The sequence below is a fragment of the Falco rusticolus genome, chromosome 1, assembly GCF_015220075.1.
Source record: "Falco rusticolus isolate bFalRus1 chromosome 1, bFalRus1.pri, whole genome shotgun sequence".
Classification (NCBI taxonomy): Eukaryota; Metazoa; Chordata; class Aves; order Falconiformes; family Falconidae; genus Falco; species Falco rusticolus.
Genome location: NC_051187.1, coordinates 18,004,266 through 18,022,802, shown reverse-complemented (window position 1 = coordinate 18,022,802; position 18,537 = coordinate 18,004,266). Strand labels below are relative to the sequence as shown.

The 18,537-nt window shown below is 48.1% G+C and overlaps 1 protein-coding gene across 1 annotated transcript in view; it reads left to right on the top strand.

The window, feature by feature from the left end:
- Nucleotides 1–3,793: 3,793 nt before the first annotated feature.
- The window catches only part of RPH3AL (rabphilin 3A like (without C2 domains)), a 44,156-nt gene continuing 29,412 nt past the window's right edge, over nucleotides 3,794–18,537 (top strand). Inside the window, exons 1-4 of the mRNA XM_037372138.1 lie at nucleotides 3,794–3,869; nucleotides 11,775–11,886; nucleotides 13,200–13,343; nucleotides 15,365–15,494. Coding sequence (XP_037228035.1) covers nucleotides 11,810–11,886; nucleotides 13,200–13,343; nucleotides 15,365–15,494 — 351 coding nt within the window. The 5' untranslated portion in view covers nucleotides 3,794–3,869; nucleotides 11,775–11,809. The remainder of the gene's footprint in view (nucleotides 3,870–11,774; nucleotides 11,887–13,199; nucleotides 13,344–15,364; nucleotides 15,495–18,537) is intronic.

The following is an 18,537-nucleotide window of genomic DNA, read 5'->3' as shown; positions in this document are numbered from 1 at the left end:
ATAAATATCTTGTGAATTCACAAAATAAAGTCCAATTTCAAACCCTTGCCAGGAAGGGTAATTACATTCAAACAGTAGATCTAATCTATATGTGTAAGGGTTGTTAGATTTTTCTTTCAATTTGCTTGAATATTCCTCTTTAATTTTAGTTTGAGTGTAAAATAAGTGAAGGTACCATTGTATTTATTTCCTTTGGTGAGACAGGGATGTTACCATGACGCCCATTCAGTATAAAATCTGGGTAATGCAACAGGCAGGTGCCTCTGAGAGGAGATTTGTGAACGTGCCTTACATTGTGATTGGAAAAACTAGTAATTTTATAAGCAATTATCTAGAACTGGTGACATGAGGAAGGAAACTTGCAAGCCTGAAATTCAAAGCCCAGCCTAAGCTGGTGTCAGAAAGTGGATCTTCACAGTTGTGGTGTATATGTGTATTTTTACCAGGACATCAAGGAACTGCCCAGGCCTCAAATATATAACCCATGGCTGCTGGGTTCTAACTCAGATAGCTTTTATTTGGCTGGGGGGAGTGTGGGTGCACTTTTTGACTTCAAATGCTACTACACTGATAAATTCCTCTAGATTTCCCTGTGCAACCAGTTTACTCCAAAATTTGCGTCATTTCCACAAATGCCCTGAAACTGCATATAGACCTACCACGCTGGGCTACCAAGGAAGTCTTGTGCAATGATGCCGTTGGTGCTGTAGGCTTACCTTGAACATGGAAAAGGGAATTATCCCTGAGCCTTGTTTGTGCAAGCAAAAAGAGCAGTAGATCAGAATGGGGAGTTTGTCTTTAAAACAGGTAAAAAAGCAGCTTAATTTGCTATGAAGCATCAGTGTTCTTTAAACGTTTCCTTTGTCTTATATATTCTTAAGCAGGTGTGATCTATAGGCAAGATTTTTATGTTGTCGTTCAGATTAGAGACTGAATCATTGACCTTTTTATTGAGGAATGATGATTACAGGAATGAATACAGATTGAATCGCTGAGGACCAAATAGTAGAGGATTGCAACTGGGGTAACAGCTTGGAGAAAAATCCTGGCCGCCTTGCTGTGAATTATAAAGTGGCTAGACTGAAACGGAGTGGTCAGGGCAATGAGAAGGGAGTGCCAAACATCTCTGGCTGCGGCAGCTCCTTGCCAGTTGTCAGCCTGTGTCCCTAGGAAATGGTCTTTCAGAGATAAGCAGCCAGCCAATTTGGCCTTTGATTATTCTACGTGTTTAAAATTGCTCATAATTAATACTATTATTATTATTATTTGTGTATTAAAACACTAGTTGTCTCCCTCAAGTTCTTGTGTCAAATGCTGAACAGACAGATGATGAGAATCCTTACCTGAAGGAACCTGTGATCTAACCAGAAACAAAGGTCAAACTGTGGAAAGCAGATCAGCAGTGCAACACCTCAGCTGTGATTGTCCTGCAGGACATGGCTGACAATGGGAGCCCAGACCCCTGCTTACCAGTCCAGCGTCCAAATTGGGAATCATTTCCCATAGCACTCCAGGATTCGTACAATTAGGATTGTTTTGCTATACAACAGAGCTGCTTTTAAGCATCTGTAGTTCTTCTGGAGGATACCTTCATACCCATGAGTTTAACATCTCTCTGAAAATGGTGGTCTTTATTTTACATTTCTTGAGAAATGTGCCTGTCCGAGGGTGGCACAGAAAGGCTGCTCCCTGGTGTGCAATTATGAGCTGTGCTGAAAGCAGGCTGGATCAGCTTGGGGCATCTGCAGTGCAACTGTCAGCATTGCTGATAGGCCTGCTGGAGAAGGTTGCTATCCGTTACAGTTCTTGTCGTGTATATTTAAAATCTCTGGCAGCTGTGATCTGGTGAATAATTCAGTGAAACCCATCATTGATAAAAGACAGATTTTGAAGGGTTCTTTGGATGGAATTGGAAGAGTCTGCTTTCTGAGAAACGAGTATATTAAAAATTGACTTCATGCTATCAAGATAAAACTCATATTTAGCCTTTTTAAATTTTTAATGTAATGTCATATTTATTCTCTGTGACTTCCAGCTATCGAGGCCCAGCCTTGCAGTCGAACTCCGAAGTTATCTGTGGTTCTGTGGGGATCCTGACGAGCAAATTCAACAACAGAATGGATACAGGCTCTGAGATTAGTGTCTTTTCCTGTGGCTATTGCTCCTGCCAGTACAGCTGGTTAAATAAGGTAATTTATCTTCTGAAGTTGGCTGAACCGTGCGTTTAATTTATTTATATTATTGACTGTGTGGAGGACTACCCTGGTGCAAAATGTCATCTTCAAGTACTTTCTTACACAGAAATACAGGCTCTGTATTAATGCAAACAGTGCTTCCTCTGAGGTTTTTTCAACACTTGCCTAAACCAAAAAGCAAAATATAAACTCAGACTTGAACTTGATTTAGGTAAAAGGTGGCTTAGGGTCCCTAAGCTTATCCTGAGGTCGTGTGGATGTATGGAAGTGATGGGACTTGCAGGGCCACCACGTTTCTCAATGGCAGGATCTGAACAGGCAGTAAAAGCACTGACTGGGATTTCTTTTCTCTTCTTTTCTCTTTTCCTTCTGTCTTTTTCTCTCCCTCCCTTCCTGTCACAAGGCAAATTTACTCACTGCATCCACTGGGCATTTAGACAGTAATAAGCCCGAATTTCTGTGTTCACAGGCTAGTGCAAAGGAATAATTGTTTTCCTGTAGTTTTCTGTTGACTCACTGTATGATCTCAGGCTGTCACTTCACCAAATGCTTTGCCCCCCATCCCCACCCTCCCTGTGCCACATGGGACAGTAATTGGCATTGGTGCAGCTCTCCAAAATACAAAGCCTGACATAATGATTATGACAAAATGTGAGGGAGCAGGCTACAGGCAATTGTTGAAAGCAGAAGAAAAGCCACGCCAGCCCTTGGTCCCTCACTCACCTGCAGTTAGTCGAAGCAGGCTGGCCAGGTTTACCTCGGTGTGTTGGGTACACGCCGGGTCCTTGTCATACCTGGTTGGTGGCCCTGCAGGCAGACCGAGCTTCTCCTGATGTGGGGAGCCCCTTGATAGGATTGTCCACAGCAGTCCTGGGAGGAACAGCTGTACTGTCAAAAAAGTTAGACCAATTTTTGCTGCTGACACCAGACAACCTTCTGTAGCTGGTCTCTGCTATTAGGATCACTCTGCAGATTTGGGCACTGAATTTTGAAAAGTTATGAGCTCCCCATGGTTGCCTTGGGCCTAGCAGGTGACATTGCTTTGTTAGGTGCTGCTCTTGGTTTAAATTTTTTTTGTTTTCCCCAGATAATTAATTTTTCTGGTGGGGCTGGTTTTTGGTGTGATACTTTTGCTTGTTTGTTTGTTTCTTGGGGTTCATTTTTTTGCTTTGGGGTTTTGGGTTTGGGTTTTTTGGTTGGTTTTTTTAGTTGCTGGGGGCTTGCTTTGTTTGGATAGGTTTGTGTTATGGTTTGTTTTCCTTCTTTCGTTGTTTGTTTTGTTTTGTTGGTTTGAGGTTTATTTCGGTACGGGCTTTCCTTGTTCCTAGTTTGTTTTGGTGGGTTGTTTTTTTTCCAGTGGGTTGTTATTCTGCTCTGGGGCTCCCGGGCGCGGCCGGCCGGTCCCAGCGGCCCGCAGCCCCACCGGGCGGCTCCGCTGTGGGCCTCGGCGGCCGGCGCTGGCGGGGCGTGTGCGGCGCGGCGCCGCCAGGGGGTGCCCGGGCCGGCGGGGGCGCGGGCGGTGCCGCCGGGGCTGGCGGAGGCGGCGGCGCGGCGCAGCGCAGGTGCGCTCCGTTTCCGCGTTGTCCCGGCGGCGGGGGGGAGCGGCTCTGCGTCGCGTCCCAGCGTGGCCCGTGGTGGAGCCGGCCGCGAGTTTTGCCGGGGCAGCGAGGCCGGGTGAGCGAGTGGGGCGAGGCCGGAGGGCAGGTGGGTGCGTGGTGGGGACGCTGCGCCGCAGGGAGCGGGTGGTGCAGGCCCCTGCCGGCAGGGCGCACGGCCGCTTCGTGCGGAGTTTCAAGCAGAGTTTTAGGTGTTGGTACGTAGAGGCTGCCAGGACAACTGCGGGAAAACGGCCGTGTGTGGGGCCCGTGGGGTACAGCCCCTTCCCCCGGCGAGCTGGGATGGGGGAGCAGCTTTTGGGGGGGGCTGGGGCAGCCAGAGCTGGAGCTCCACTGGTGTGAGAGTCCTATCTAAAAAGTGCTGCTGAAAGCAGTCCAGAAACACAGCAAGGTGAACTTGGCTGAATTTAGGTGGAGTTAAGCCTCGTGAAGGTAACACAATGTGAGAGAGGTGAGGGGGGGAAGCGAGCCAGAAGTGAAAAGTTAAGTGACATGCTCCGCTGAAAAGAATTTCAGGCCCAGTGTGCTTTAGAGAGCTGTTGGGTTTGTGCATGTTGTGTAGTGGGAACCACAGTGTGCATCTTGCAGAGGATGGATTGTCGTGGTTCTTTGTGTGCTCTGACATGGAGTGATGGGTGCTGTTGTATGTGCAAGTAAGATTGACATGCTGTGCCCATCCCCAGTGGTCTTAATCTGCTGCAGCTTGGGTCAGGTGTTCCTCGGCCTGGTCAAAGCCCACGGCTTTCTTTTTGCTCATATCAGCAATGATCAGGGTGATACAGGATGGTAAAGGCCTTGGAGTTACTGCTGGCCATGTTTGTGTGTTGTTGAAAGGCTTCCTGGGATGCCTGAAATGAATACTGTAGCTTAAGGATGCTGAGAAAGGATATTTCATCCTCCAGATGTGATGGCAGGCCTGTGGCTCAGAGCTGCCCTGGACAGTGAGTTTTTGGCAAGGCCTGGAATCAGGCTGCTCAGCAATGTTTCTCTGCTGGCCGTGAACTGTGCTTTTCCTGGTTCACTTGAGGTTACCAGTGAAATAGGCTGGCATGCAGTTCTCCTGCAAAGGATTCCTTGACAAACACTGGCCCGTGCTCAGTACTTCCCTGCTATGTCCAATTCTTTCTAAGAAACTTGATGCTTCTCTGGAGGCTGGGAGGTGCCTATTCCACCCCTGCCAACCTTAGCCAAAGAAGGCCTCCTGAACTTTTTAGCATATCAGAATAGTGAAATGAGTCTCTCTAATTGGCCATTTAAATGCTAATTTGCCTCTCCTAGGCCTATGCCAGATCAACCTGCCGCAGAAAGTGAGTCAGAAAGAGCCTGCTGTCTTCATGAATTATTCACTTTACACAAGGGCACCTGCCTGGCTGGAGATCAGAAGGAAATAGGGCCAAAGTCTGATAAATAAAGATACACCTTGGCAGGTACAACAGTGCTGGCTTTCCTCCTCAGCATCACAGGGTGCTGGGGAGCCAGAAGACTGCTTTGCTTGGGGAAAACCTGATTCTTTATAGCTTACCATATATCAAGTAGTCATGCTATTAAGTGCCTCTCATTAATACAGGATTGTTGGTACTGTATGTCAGTTTTCCTGTAGAGCTGATTTTATCTTCCTACTCATAGGACTGGTGTGGATCTCCAGGGCACTGTATTTTATAAGCTCTTTAACAAGCTCTGTCTTAAAAGTAGTTAGGCTTCTTGCCACTGCTGCTAGGATTGGGAAGCAGCTCTAGTGCATGGGAACCTGCCATATTTTCCTCCCAAACCTCATCCTCACTTGCTCCTTTTCCAGCTTGGCTTTATGTGATAATGACACCTCTCACTTTCTGTGTGCTACAGCCAGTTTGTTTTTGATTCAGGCTGGGCCAACCAGATCTGAATGCACAGCTCTGAGATTTTCCCTATTTTGCTGGCACTGGTGCATTGAGCTTTCATGGTGTTGCGTTAAAAGGGAGACAGACTGGAGAAAGTCTATCTTACTGGCTGCTTAAGTTGTGCCAAAGCTTGCCAAGGCTTTGTGGTGTATATTTGGACATTGTGTTTTCCTTGTCTCTGTTGGCCCAAACTTCAGAGCTGCAAGTCAAGTCTGATCATATTGGATTCCCTGTGTTGCTCGGCTCTCTATCTGCTGCTAAGAGTTTGCACTGTTGTGGGGGTTTGTCAAAGTACGAAATGGTAAAAGGTCGTTGCTCAGCTGTGCCCCTGTGTGCTGGCCCAGCTTTCTGCCTTTCTGAGAGCTGGGAGCAGGAAGGTGGCGAGGATTGCTTGGGTCCGCTGTGTCTGTTCTGCCTGCCTGCTTAGCCCCTATAAAACGTTGATGCTTACAGCATGCTCCTTTGCCACAGGAATGGCAGACAGACTGCTAAATGTAGGTGTGAAGGGGCAGTCTGAAGTGGTTTGTGTGTGAGAAAAACTTTAACAAAGCCCTGATTTAGGCCAGCACTTGTACCGGCATAGTTACTCCCCTTCTCTGGCTCTGAGACTTGGCTGTATCTTGAAAGTCAAGTGTGTGCCTTCTGCCGTGCTTCTACAGCCCCAAGGGTTATTCTGTCACTTTAAAGCAGTCTTGTGCTTTAGAACGCAACTGTGGCACTACAATCTTAAAAACATGAGAGGAAAAGTTGTGTCTGGACTAAATAGCCTTTCTCTGCCTGCTCATACTTGTCTCCCTGCTGCCCAACTAGTGTCTGGGAGGAAAAGGGACTGGCTGGTGGTGGGTGGGAGGCAGAGACTGGGTTAACCTTATCTGTTTCTGCTAGTCATTTATCCTCTGTCATAGCAACAAGAGCAAACACTCACTTAGTTGCTAAGGTTTCCCAGGGATAATGGGGTCTGGTGTTCGGAGCAAAGAGTAATTACACTGCCTCTTTGAGGGAGCAGCAGCTAAAAGGAAAAACAGGCCAGCACAGTACCTGGTGCAAGCTGGGAGTCCTGGGGGTGGCTATGCCCTCGAAGCAGGAGAGTTAATTACACCGGCACAGCTCAGCTTGGGAATTGGAAACTCATCTCTGGCCAACTGTTTAATTTTTATTTTTTAAATGAAGTATTTAAAAAAAAAAGCTTAATTAATTGCCTATTAAAAAAAATTAATATAGGCATGAGCTGCTTAGCTGAAATAACCAGGCAATTGAAAGCTGACTGGAGAGCTCCTTATGGGCCTGTTTAGGACATTTTTGTATTTGCAGGGCTCCAATGAATAATGCTTTGTGGGCACCTGTAGTCAGCCCAGCTGCAGGAGGGCTCGTGCAGACTGTGCTTTTGCTGCCATGAGGAGGTGTTTTCTACTGCAGTGACCACCTCAATGTCAACAAGACCCTGCAGTTTTAACTTTGATGTAGTCAAGATAAAGTCAAAATGTTTGAGGTGGAGGAGTGGGGAAGGGACTTGGTGTAGCAAGATGATGCTAAAAGTGTACGTGAGCTGAAAAAGCAGGCTGATAAATTTGGGACAGAAAAACGTTGAGGGTGTTAAATACAGAGCTACAGCCAGGCTCAGGGAGTACATGATCTAGGAATCTCTGGAGGCTGGGAGGGTATTGCTGTGTTGTGCTCTGTTCTTATACTCTTCTTTAAGCATCTGCTCTTGGAGCTGGTCAGGTAGCAGGTGCTGTGCTCACTGGACCTCTGGCATGACCTACAACAACTGTGATCTGTTGTTAAGGTAGACATAAATGATGTTGCTGTTCTGCTGACAAAACTGGCCTTTCTTCAGAGAAGAGCCTGAAATTCCTTGGAGAGCATCGTGTCAAAGGGCTGTGCCTGTGTACTGCTGTCAGCCAGGGCTAGATATGGGACGTGCCAACATGGCAACCTTCTGCCATTGCGGCCACCAGTTGTAGTTGGTGCTGAATGTACAGGCTGTTGGAATGCGGAGCAGGAGTACATCCGGAAGCACTTCCCACTGCTGTTCTGCTACTGCTTTGGGAAGATGTGCCTGCTGCAGGATCCATGGCTGTGCAGTTTGGTGGTGTAGTAGGGTGTAGGGCATTTGCCTCTCCCCAGCCTGTGCCTGGAGGATGTGCCACCCCACAGCTGGCTGCAGCCCACCTTCATCCTCCAGGCCACATGGGGACTGTCTGGTGGGAAAGATCCTGCTCACTTTGTTGTCCTGTGGTCAGTCTGCAGTGAAGTGGGGCCAAATCAACAGTGTGACCCTGCCACTGTTCCCTTGACTCTGATCCCACTGGAAGACATCTCTCTTGCAGACTGAAGTCTCGGGTGCTTTGTTCTCTGGCTGCAGGAGTCCAAGTCTCGTCAGGGAAACAGCAGAGGCAGTGCTACATCAGAGCTGCAGGCAGGGATGTGCTCAGTTCTGCATCCTCTGAAATGCTCCTGGCCCCATGCAAGGGGTTTGCTTGCTGCAGGGCAGTGCTCCTTTCTTGCAGCCCTCCCCTTAGCTTCTGTGCCAGGGGCAGCCAGGTGGAATTAGATTTAATGAGGTTTTGTTTCACATGACTTCCTTCATCATAGGAGAGGAACAAACAGGTGGAGTGTTTTTAAAGCAGGTGGTAGAGTGTCTATAAGAGCTCCCTTTTAATTTTTAATTCAAGTAAAAAGCAGAATCTTGGAGTGGGAGGTTTTCTTTCTGTAACACTAAGTACTTGTACTTCCCCATTATTCTGTATGCAGTATACTTGCAGGTGGGCCAAGAGCTGGGGCTTTCTCTTGATGCTAGAGACTGACTGCTTCTGCCGTTTGTTAGCTTGTTGAGAGGAGCAGAGGACTGGGAGGGGGTGGCTCAGTGAGGTGGGTGTTAACTGGAGTATTTTTGAGCGAGTATGGAGTAGAGGCTGATGGCAAGAGAGGGATGTTTCACCACAGCCCATAGAAACGACTCCCTGGGCTGGCGTGGTTTTGCTATCTTGGTGTTTCTGATGAGACTGATTTCACCGTACTTTTTGTCCTGTACAGAGATAAGAGGGAGGATGCTTCATGCCTTCCAGATACTCATACCGTTTCTCTGGCATCATTCCGGTGGCCATGCAAGATATTCCTTTCCCTCCAGTCCTGCTAGTGCTCCTGTTTCCACCCCAGCAGACTGTGGCCTGCAGTCCCATGTCATTCTTGTTTGCTTCTCTGAGGTAGTTGTGTCAGACCACACCAGGCTTTTTTTCAGAGGCAAAGGTGCAAAGCCACCTGCAATGCCAGTTTACATCAGAGGGAGCAGCAGATACCCAATGCTGCCAGAAGAAAATTCTCCTGTAAATACAAGGAGTAATCTAAAGACTGTTTTGGGATATGATGGATCTCTAGGCTGCGTTCTGTGTTCCTTCTCTCTTTGTAGATGCTACTTAGGGAGTGGTGGAGAACAGAAAGCATATGCTGGGTAACAAGAGGCAAAAGAGCATGACATTGCTTGTTTTTGTTCAGTCATGCTGAGAAAAGTGCACTGTGGTATGAGGCTGGAGAATGTGTTTAGGTCTCTCCTGAGAAAAACGTGTAGCTGATGTGCTCTATTCTAACTTGCCTTCAGCTCTGTTAGAGCAGATAAAGCTCTGCTGAGAAGGGGCAGATGTATTCAGCACAGCTTTCCAGCCTGAAAGCACAGCTGCTGGCAAACTCCTCTGCCCTGACCTTGGCGTAGAGTTCATCTCCAGCTCTAGCTTTTATGCTAAACATGCCACAGCTTCCAAGTGCTGGTCAGATCGATATGGTTGCATGTATTGAGCCTTGCCAGTGGACGTGGAGTGTGTGGGCTGTGCTATTCTTCAGGTGTATGTGAGTGGGAGAAAAGAGTGAGTGGTGTATCTGAAGAGTAATTTAATGTATGCATTTGTGTGTGGGGGTACATGTACATATAGTCCTGTAACAACACATCACAGGCTTGGAAAATGTCTGGAAAATCCCAGGTCAGCTGTTCTGTGTGAAATTGTAGCTTCTTTCTGCTTCTAACACTGGCGTGGGGGGTGGAAGCTTCTGTATTCCTTTGCTGTTAGTGCCTGATTGCTCCCCTGTGTGCGAGCTGCTGTGGGACATGTGTGGGGACTTCGTTCTCTCCTCGCCTGCAATCATTAAGAAGATGGAAAAGAACAGGAGGTGTTCTGGGACAAAATGGAAATGCAAACCCACAGTATGTGTGGCACTGGGCAAAGCAGGGAAAGTAGCTGGTAAATTGAAGATGCCAGGTTCAGAAATTTCTTCTAGGGATGATCCATTTCAAAAGTGATCACCTTAACTAATGTAGTACAGGTTTAAAAAAATTGCTGTCTTCCTTCCTGTCTCAACTGTCTTTATCTGCCAAACCTTTTCTGTAGCCTCCCATCCCCTCCATGGCTCCCTTTGCTGTACAGGTGGACAGTGCTGCTGAGCATTATGTTGAATTGTTACAACCTCCACCCTTTTTATCCATCTGTACCCTTGCACAGAAAGAAATCTGTGCTTCCTGTGGAATTCTTCCTCTTCTCTCCTGCCTGTTCTAACTGCTGAGTTTTCAGACTCTAGAAATTGAATGGTTAGAGGGGAGGGAACTGGTTCGTAGTTTGTAACTGTTTTGGCTGTCAAGGCTGAGGTGGAGTTTGGCAGGAGATAGCTATCAGTTCTCTAACATGGGTTAGTGTTTCTGTGCTGGGGGGTGAGTGGTGTGTGTGGTCCCTGTGAGCTCAGCACTTGAAGAGAGAGATCAATTTGCACAAACTATGTGCCTGCCTGTGTAAGAGGGCCAAGGCCATCCAGCCAGTGATGCCTCTCTGCCTGGCACAGGAGCAGAAAGCTCTGTGTGTCGGCAATAGACAGCAAGCATAGGTGCAGCGTGCTGAACCACAGGCACTGCTGCAGTAAGTGTGCTGTGGTTTGAGACTACCACATGTGTTTTCTTGGGAACTACTGCACAGTTGGCAGGTGATACATCTTGCCTGGTGTTGTATCTGATTGGTGTTTGCCAAAGAGCATTAAACATGTTACCGTTGCCCAGCAGGTATGGTTTCAAAGCTGACAAAAAACTTACCCTCTGGGGAGGGTAGGTATTAATACCTGAAAATTTATGCACTGGGGCTTGTGAGATGCTTGCTCTTCTGGTGAGCGAATCCAGCTGGAGAAAAGCTTGGTACATCAAGACTAGTTTTGCTCCACTGAAATCTTTGGCTGCCCCTGTCCCGTGGTGCTTTCTGTTCGTCTGAGCTGCTGGTAGGACTCAGAACTGCTTAGCTGCAAAGTCTCTTTTGGGGATGCGTTTCTCTGTTTCTCCCATGAGTGTATGGAAACTGGCTATTGCTGCCTCTGCTGATCAGTTCACAGTGAAATTGTCACTGAACACAAGGAATCACTGGTGTGACCATGCTGGTTACAGGAGCTGCAGCAGGAGATCTGCTGCAAGAGGTGCTGTCTTAAACATCAGAGAATGCAAACAAGCTGCTATTGTAGGCTGTAGTTATAAATATCAGGCTATTATGGAGGCCGTTTTAATGAACGAAATGACTTGCCACTATTCATGCTGATTGTCGCGTGGGTTTTTGTTTGTTACCCCATTAAGAGGTAAAAAAAGCGACTAGCTTCTTTGTGTCCTTTAGAGTGGCTTTCTCGTGTCAGTCAGTACTGCAGCATTGGGGCTTTAGAGGTGATGGGGCAGAGATTATTCTTATAAACAATGCTCTTCTCTAGTTTGAAATGAAAAATCAGAACTGATAAAGAGTCTCTGGCTCCTTTTCAGTGTACCATAAAATCTAAACTTCAGCCTTGTCTTCAAGTTATTTGAAGGTATTTATGGGCTTCAGGATATTTGAAAGAATTTATTGGCTTCAGGGTATTTGGAGGTATTTTATGGGGATGATGGTATGTTTTTATCGCTGTCTGTGGGTGAGAATCTGTCTAATTCCACTGTGTGCGATGCCAGCAGATCACTTATATTTTGCTTGCCAGAAGAGTGGCCCTTTGGGTTGGTTAATGAGTCTGTGCTGAGTGCTGCCCTGTGCTTTCTTGAGGATGGAGTGGCAGCTATGCTCAATACTGGTGTTTTCTTCTTACAGGTGTGATCCTTGCCCCTCCTCCCCAGCCTGGTGCCATGGCTGACATGATTTTTGGCAGTGGGACGGGCCAGTGGGTGTGCCCCAACGACCGGCAGCTGGCACTGCGTGCCAAGTGAGTCCTCACCACCCTCCTCTCCTTCCAGCCTCACCTCTGGCCTGTATGGTTTCCTGGTATCTGTGTGTAGCACGGGGCCACTGGCCTCATCCACAGCCCAGCTGGGAGGCTGGAATTTGCCTGTCACACAGACCCCTTTGTACCCTGGAAGTGTGCTGCTTGGGTGGGACAGGAGCCTGCTAATCTAAGGCTTGGTGCTTGGCAGCTGCTTGGTGCTGCCAGCCTGCAGTGGAGTTTGCAGCGGGGCTGATGTGTGGTCTAGGGTGTAGTGGAAGTCCATCCCTCCCACCAGTTCTCCCCTAAGTGAGAGTAAGGGCTTGGAGTCAGGCTCATATCTCTGCAGCACCCTAAATATAATTGATAACATCCCCCAGCTGCCAGCATTCTTTTGTTTTAGGAACTTGTCATTTGATCTTATTTTCCTCTGAAGTTAAATTACTGCATAACCTGAAGACAAAAGGGATGGAGATGAGTCAAGCACTAGAGTTACATTTGTTTCTTGGGTGCTTTCATTCTGTGGCAGCCAGTACTGTGCCGTGGCCACCTCTGCCCTTGTCTGAACCTCTGGGGTCCGCCTGCTGTAGAGTGTTAAAAAACAGGAGGTCACCCTGTATCTGAGGGGACTGTCTGACTGTGAACAGTGCACACCACTGCCACTTCCCCAGCCTTCACCTGAAAGCCTCATTAAGACAGCTGTGTCTGATAGTGCCCTGCATTCTGCTAGCAGCTGTGACTTTATCCAGTGACCTCTAAACCCCTACTGAATGGTAATTAATTGAGCTGTGAAAGCTCCTGCCGGTCCCCAAGTGAGCTAAGGAGAAATGTCAGCTGCTGTATGTGAGGCATAGAGGGAAGTGGCTTGCTGAAGTCCTTTTGTGGGCCTGCATTAGACCAAAGGAGGAAGTTGCCAAGTTTTATATTTCCAAGTGTGCCTGGTCATTTGTGTGTTTGAACTGAGTACCTTAGAAACGTGTGATCTGGAGGGAGAAGGGTGCAGGTAATCCCTGTGTTCGGGAGTCTGCTGTTGGCATTTCTGGTGTCTGGCATCAGCATGCACCTCTGCAATAGTACTCCCAGGATAGCCAGCCCTAGGTGTACTAGTTTCCTTTATTGGCAGCGCCAAACGGGAGTGAGAACATGGAGTGGTAAATTACAGACTGGAGCAGAAAGGGCAGGGGGAGACAGTGCAGCACTCAGTGATGTGGTGATCTGGTCAGTGAGAAGAGACTCCTGCTTTGGCCTGTGAGGCAGGGCAGGGGTTTTGTGCTTTCCTTTCACAGCTTAATTCTTCTCTCCCCCCCCTCCCACAGGCTCCAGACGGGCTGGTCAGTGCACACGTTCCAGACTGAGAAGCAGAGGAAGATGCAGGCTCTGAGCCCACAGGAACTTGAAGTCATTCTAGAAGTCATCCGCAAGGCGGAGAAATTGGACATAATAGAGCAGCAGCGCATCGGGTACAGTCACGTTCATTTGTCCCCTTCCCTCAGAAGGAAAGGTCAGCACAGACAGAGGAGTGGCTCTCCCAGCTGCCTGAGCTCAGCCTCCATCAGTCAGAGCGTGCCTTAGATCAGTTATTTTCCCCTCCCATGTTGCTTGTTTGGAGGTGATGAACATTTGGAAGGCTGTGATGTTTTCCTTTTCTCCATGTGTCAGGCCTTTCTCATGCCTTCTTTGAGCCTTGCTGTGGTTGCAGCCACTGACACAGTCCCTGGAAATACAGCCTGTGCTCTCAGGCAGCTGCCCCAGTGGCTCTGGAAGAGGCTGGGGAAGATGCCGAGCTGTGCAGCTGCACCCACTGCTAGTGGACGGCATGGCTCAGAAACCACTGCTGGCAGCACAGTTAGGTTTTCCCTTGTCTGCGGCAGCCCCCTGGGACTTTGCCTGGAGCAGTGAATGAGTTCATTTTCTAGTTGGCTGAGGCCTCTGGAAGGGGTTTGCTAGCTTGGGTTATTTAATTTACGGGCATCGTTTTGCTGCTGCAGATTTCCATTTGCTTTCAGTCCCGTTGGAGGTCTGGCCTCAGCTGTTTCTGTGGTCATCCTACAGTGCCTGACTTTAAAGCTGGAGAGTTTGGCAGACCTGCAGCATTTCCCAGCAATGTTTCATGTTCATAAGGCAGGAAACCCCGGTGGCTCCCAGCCTGTGTCCAGCAGGCCTAGCTTCCTGCCCCTGCGCTTTGCTCTGTCCCTGTGCAGTGCACGTTAGGGAGTGCTAGCAAGAACTGACGGTGATGTTTGTGTGATATATGGGAGACCCCAGCAGCCCCAGAAGCAACCAGTGACCCCGAGGGGCTGATCGTTCCTGTGCGGTTGTTGGTGTAGCTGCAGAAAGTGAGACCCTTGCTGTTCCTGTGCCGAAGCATTCTTTGAAATGCCTTTGTTAACTCCTGGGACTTCTCTTGTGCTGAAGTCAAGGATCACAGATTCGGTAATGATGGCTCAGCCTGGCTGTGCTGTCTGACCTCATCACCGTAGGCAGTACCTCTTTCAAACAGACCTTGCCTTCCTCTCAGTATGGGACTTGGTTGATGGGACATTAGTGCTAATGAGAACGGGGTTGCATGGGCAGTAGGATTGCGTTTCTTCCCTGAGCCGCATGCACACACATGGCTGCAGCTGGTCGCTGCCTCTGATAAATGGCCTGGCTGTTATAGTCTCCTTCTACAAATGGATGCCTGAAGATTGCCAGGCAGTGATCTCATGACAGCAGCCTTGCTCTGCATGCTCTCCACATCCTGCATTTTAATTGCTTATCCTGCCTTCCTTCCCTTTCGTAGTCCTGCTGCTGCGGACATTGTGCATACATACGTGATATGTGTTTCCTGTCTTCCAAGCGGGCTGTTGAACAAAGCAAGGAGTAGTTACTGGCATTCCTGTACTGCTGCTGGGCTCATTTTGGTCTGATGGCTTCAGTCTGGACCTTCCTGCTTCTAATGGGATGTGGGCAGGTCATGTGCCTGCAGTGCTGCTTTCAGGGAGTATATGTAAAAATGGAGCAGGGCTTGGCAGGTCTAACTCCTCTGCCCTTTCCTGGTGCTGTCTGACTTGCCCTGATTCGAGTGCTAAGGCTTTTCCTGCTCTACAGGCAGGAAATCATTGTGCTGAGACTGTGGCCCCAGTGACACAACATGCTCCTGAAGGGTGTAGGATCAAGCCCTTCTTGTGAGCTGTCTGCCTTACACCCACTAGTTGAGTCAGGCCTCTCAGTGGTGTTTGTAGTTTTGATTATTCTGGGCTTGGTGAGCATCCCCTGGGTTTGTATCCCTTGAAGACCAAGAACCATCTGACAGGAGACAATGAGTGCAGAGACTGAAGTGAAGGTACATATGGTCCCAGCAAGGGGCACAAAACTGAACAGAAGTAAAGGTAGGTTGGGTTTGGAGCACACTTCTGCACATTTTCAGCATGCCTCAATACTGTGTGCTTCAGTTTCCAAGGTGAGTGCTGTGACCTCTGCTCTGCCTCTTCCCCTGCAGGGGCCTGGTGGAGCGGCTGGAGAACATGAGAAAGAACGCGATGGGGAATGGCCTCTCCCAGTGTCTGCTCTGCGGTGAACTGCTCGGGCTACTGGGTAGCACATCAGTATTTTGTCAGGATTGCAAAAAGGTGAGTTTGGTCACACAGGTTCCTGCTGGTTCCTGGTAGCAGACCTGTCTAGGAAAGGCTGCCAGGCCTCTTGGAACTTAAATAGCTCTGCAGACTTAACTTACCTTAGCCCCTCTTGTCTAGGTCGGTGCTGTCAGATCATTAGGTTTTCTCTCACATACTGGTTATCTTATTCCTCAGGATCCTAAAGTGCCTGAACTTCACTTAGTACTGAGATGGGGTACATCAGCCCCCTCTGGATCTCCCACTTCAGGTTTACAGAGTAGGAGAAGGGGCAGAAATGCACAGCCATCAGAGACAATTCATTAAAAAGTCTCCGTTTTACTATTGTTTACTGCAAGGTCTGTCTTTAGACCTTCCAGTAACACCTCTCTTCAGAGGACTCAAGTCTGTCTTCAAGTTCCAAACCAGTGTAAGTTTTCCAACTGGTACAGAAATTAGCCTGTGCATCAGTGACTGCCTGTGTGTGTGTGGTGTTGGCAGGACTGCATGGGTGCTGTTTGAAAGGCAGCATCAGTTTTCGGGGAGGCTGCTGGTTCTGCCAGTGCCCTGGGGGGCGATTGTTTCTTGTCTAGATTCTGCAGCCAAGGGGTTAATCTCTATTGCTGTGGAAATGATGATCTCCAAGGCAACCACTTTATCCTCCCTCTGCTGGGAGGCTGTTTTTCCTTCACTTGAAGCCCATCTTTCCCTGGGGAGACACCTCTGTAAGTGACTGCCACAGTGTGTTGCCTGGGGAGAGGTGAGGCTACCTGCTGGGAGCAGGAGTGTTCCTGACTTGGTGGTGGTGGAGCAGAAGGGAGCAGCTTGTGCTGACTATGTCACTGGTGGGTACTAGATCCAAGGACACACTTGCTGATGTCACCCACCTTGTTGCTGAGGAGATGTCCCATGGAGCCTACAGGACCCCACTGAGTAAAACCTGTTCCTTTACTGCGGAGTGGTGCACCTCTGTGGTTAAGCAGCCATGCAGGCCATGATGGAGAACCTTTTGTGCTGGCATTGCTGGAGTTTGTGAGATGCAGTTCTCATGCAGTGCAGGCCACCAGGCTGAGCCTGCACTGGTCCACAGTTGGCTACAGCACTGCTGAGCTTTGAGCTCGTTTAAGAGAGGGAGGGAAAGTGTGTGCCCCTTGCAGTCAGAACCGAGGTCCCAGTGTGCCTCTACATGTGCTCAATGGGCAGGGAGCTGCTTTGAGCTGTGCTGGCTTTGTTGTTGAGTGAGTTTCTCCACTGGATCGAATTTGCAGAAGTAGCTTGACTGAAGCAGGGGTTATGCAGAAGATTGCTTGTAAGGCAGCGACTGGGAAAGAAAACACAAATCTTTGAACCCCTGGGTCCTAAGCTAGGGAGAAGGTAGCTTTTTAGGAAGGAATGGGGAAGGAAGCAGGGTGAGGTATTGGGAAGTGAAAGGTCTGGTTTGAATGGGAGCTACAGGGCAGCTCTCTGGGAGAGGAGCGCGGGCTTTGCCCACATGCGCCTGTGGAGAATAATGGGGCTGGATGGCAGACAGGAGACGGCTAGCTGTTTCCTGCATTTCAAGCATGCAGAACAACAGGATGTGCTGTGTTCTTGTCTTTTTCCCTTGGCAATTCTGCTTTCACCTTGTCCAAAGCCAGCTAGGTCAAATTGCCACAGTGCTTTTTAACCTCCTTCCTGTGAGCCCCATACACTAATGGGGAGGCAAAAGCTGATTCAGACACTTCCCTGCCCTGTCCATTTGCAGTTATAGGTAGTAACCCCGAAGCTATTGGGGTGGCATGAGCCCAAGGGTCCAGGAAGGCTGTGACCAGCAAACTCCAGAGAAGGGCTGGTTTGTTTATTTGTTTAAACGTTTATTCCCTTTTTGTCTGGAGTCTGTTGGGCAGTTCAGGAGCATTCATATCCAGGTTGATTTAAGGTGAGGCCCTACTTTTCCAGTGTGCATTTTGCAGCACTTTTAGCGTGTGCAGGCTTAGGACAATGCTGACTGGGTGCCCTGGGCTTCTCCCCTTGCTGCCTTTTAATGTTGTGGGGTGAACTCAGGGAGCAGTCAACCTTTTGGCAGAGCACACAGAATGGACCGTTACTTGTTCCCTTTCATCCGGGGATATCCATCACTTGTGCAGTGCTGTATGCAGTAAGCAATGACTTGTCAGGGAATTAGGGATTTTTAAAGTTCACATTTTTCTTGCTAACATTGCTCTGTAACCATCTCACTGCAGACTGTTTAATTCAGGAGTTATTAAAAGTGTGTTTTTATTTATATATTTATTTATACTTTATATATATATTTATATCTAAAATAAAAAAGTTATTAAAACAGGAGTAGTTGTAATGATGCATCTGAAACGTAGCAAAGAACTTAGCTTCAGCAAGTCCTTTCTGCTGAATAGAGGTTCTGTATTTCTTGTATCCTGATGGATTTTCTTAAGTGCCACTTTCTGTTTTATAAAGAATGTTTTTAATATTTTTATTAGCATAGAAATAAATGCATTATGGCAAGACAAAGATGTATGCAAATCCAGATGTGTTAGCAACAGCAGGAGTTAGGCAAAGCATAATATGTATTTACAATGCGGAGGGTATCAGTATTATGTATAAAAGGTGAAGTAGAAGTAGGAAAGTGCTTTATCTTGTATTTAATGAGGAATGGGGCTGAGTTTAATGTCCTTGATTTTTATGTCATCTTTTGAGGGGTTGTGAGTGATGCTCAATTTTCCAGTTGGCCTGCAGAGAAGGGGAGGAGGAAGGTCCTGAGTTTTATTGAAACTTTCAAAATTTATGTCTAGGAATAAAATCACTTGGAATCTTCCACTAGAGGGAGTGTTTGAATGTGCTATATGCGTGGGGACTGGGATCTTTGAGGGTATTTAAGACTTGAGTTGCTCCCTCAGATTTTGGGGTGAGGGAGGGAGAATTTGGGGTAGTTCAGGTGGTATCTGCTAACTGCATCTGCAGTTCCCCTTCGCTTGGGTAGCACCATGTTGAGTACTGATGTACCAGACCCAATAGGTTGTTCCTTATTTCTCTGGGAGGATGAGGGTGAGGACAGGAACAGATA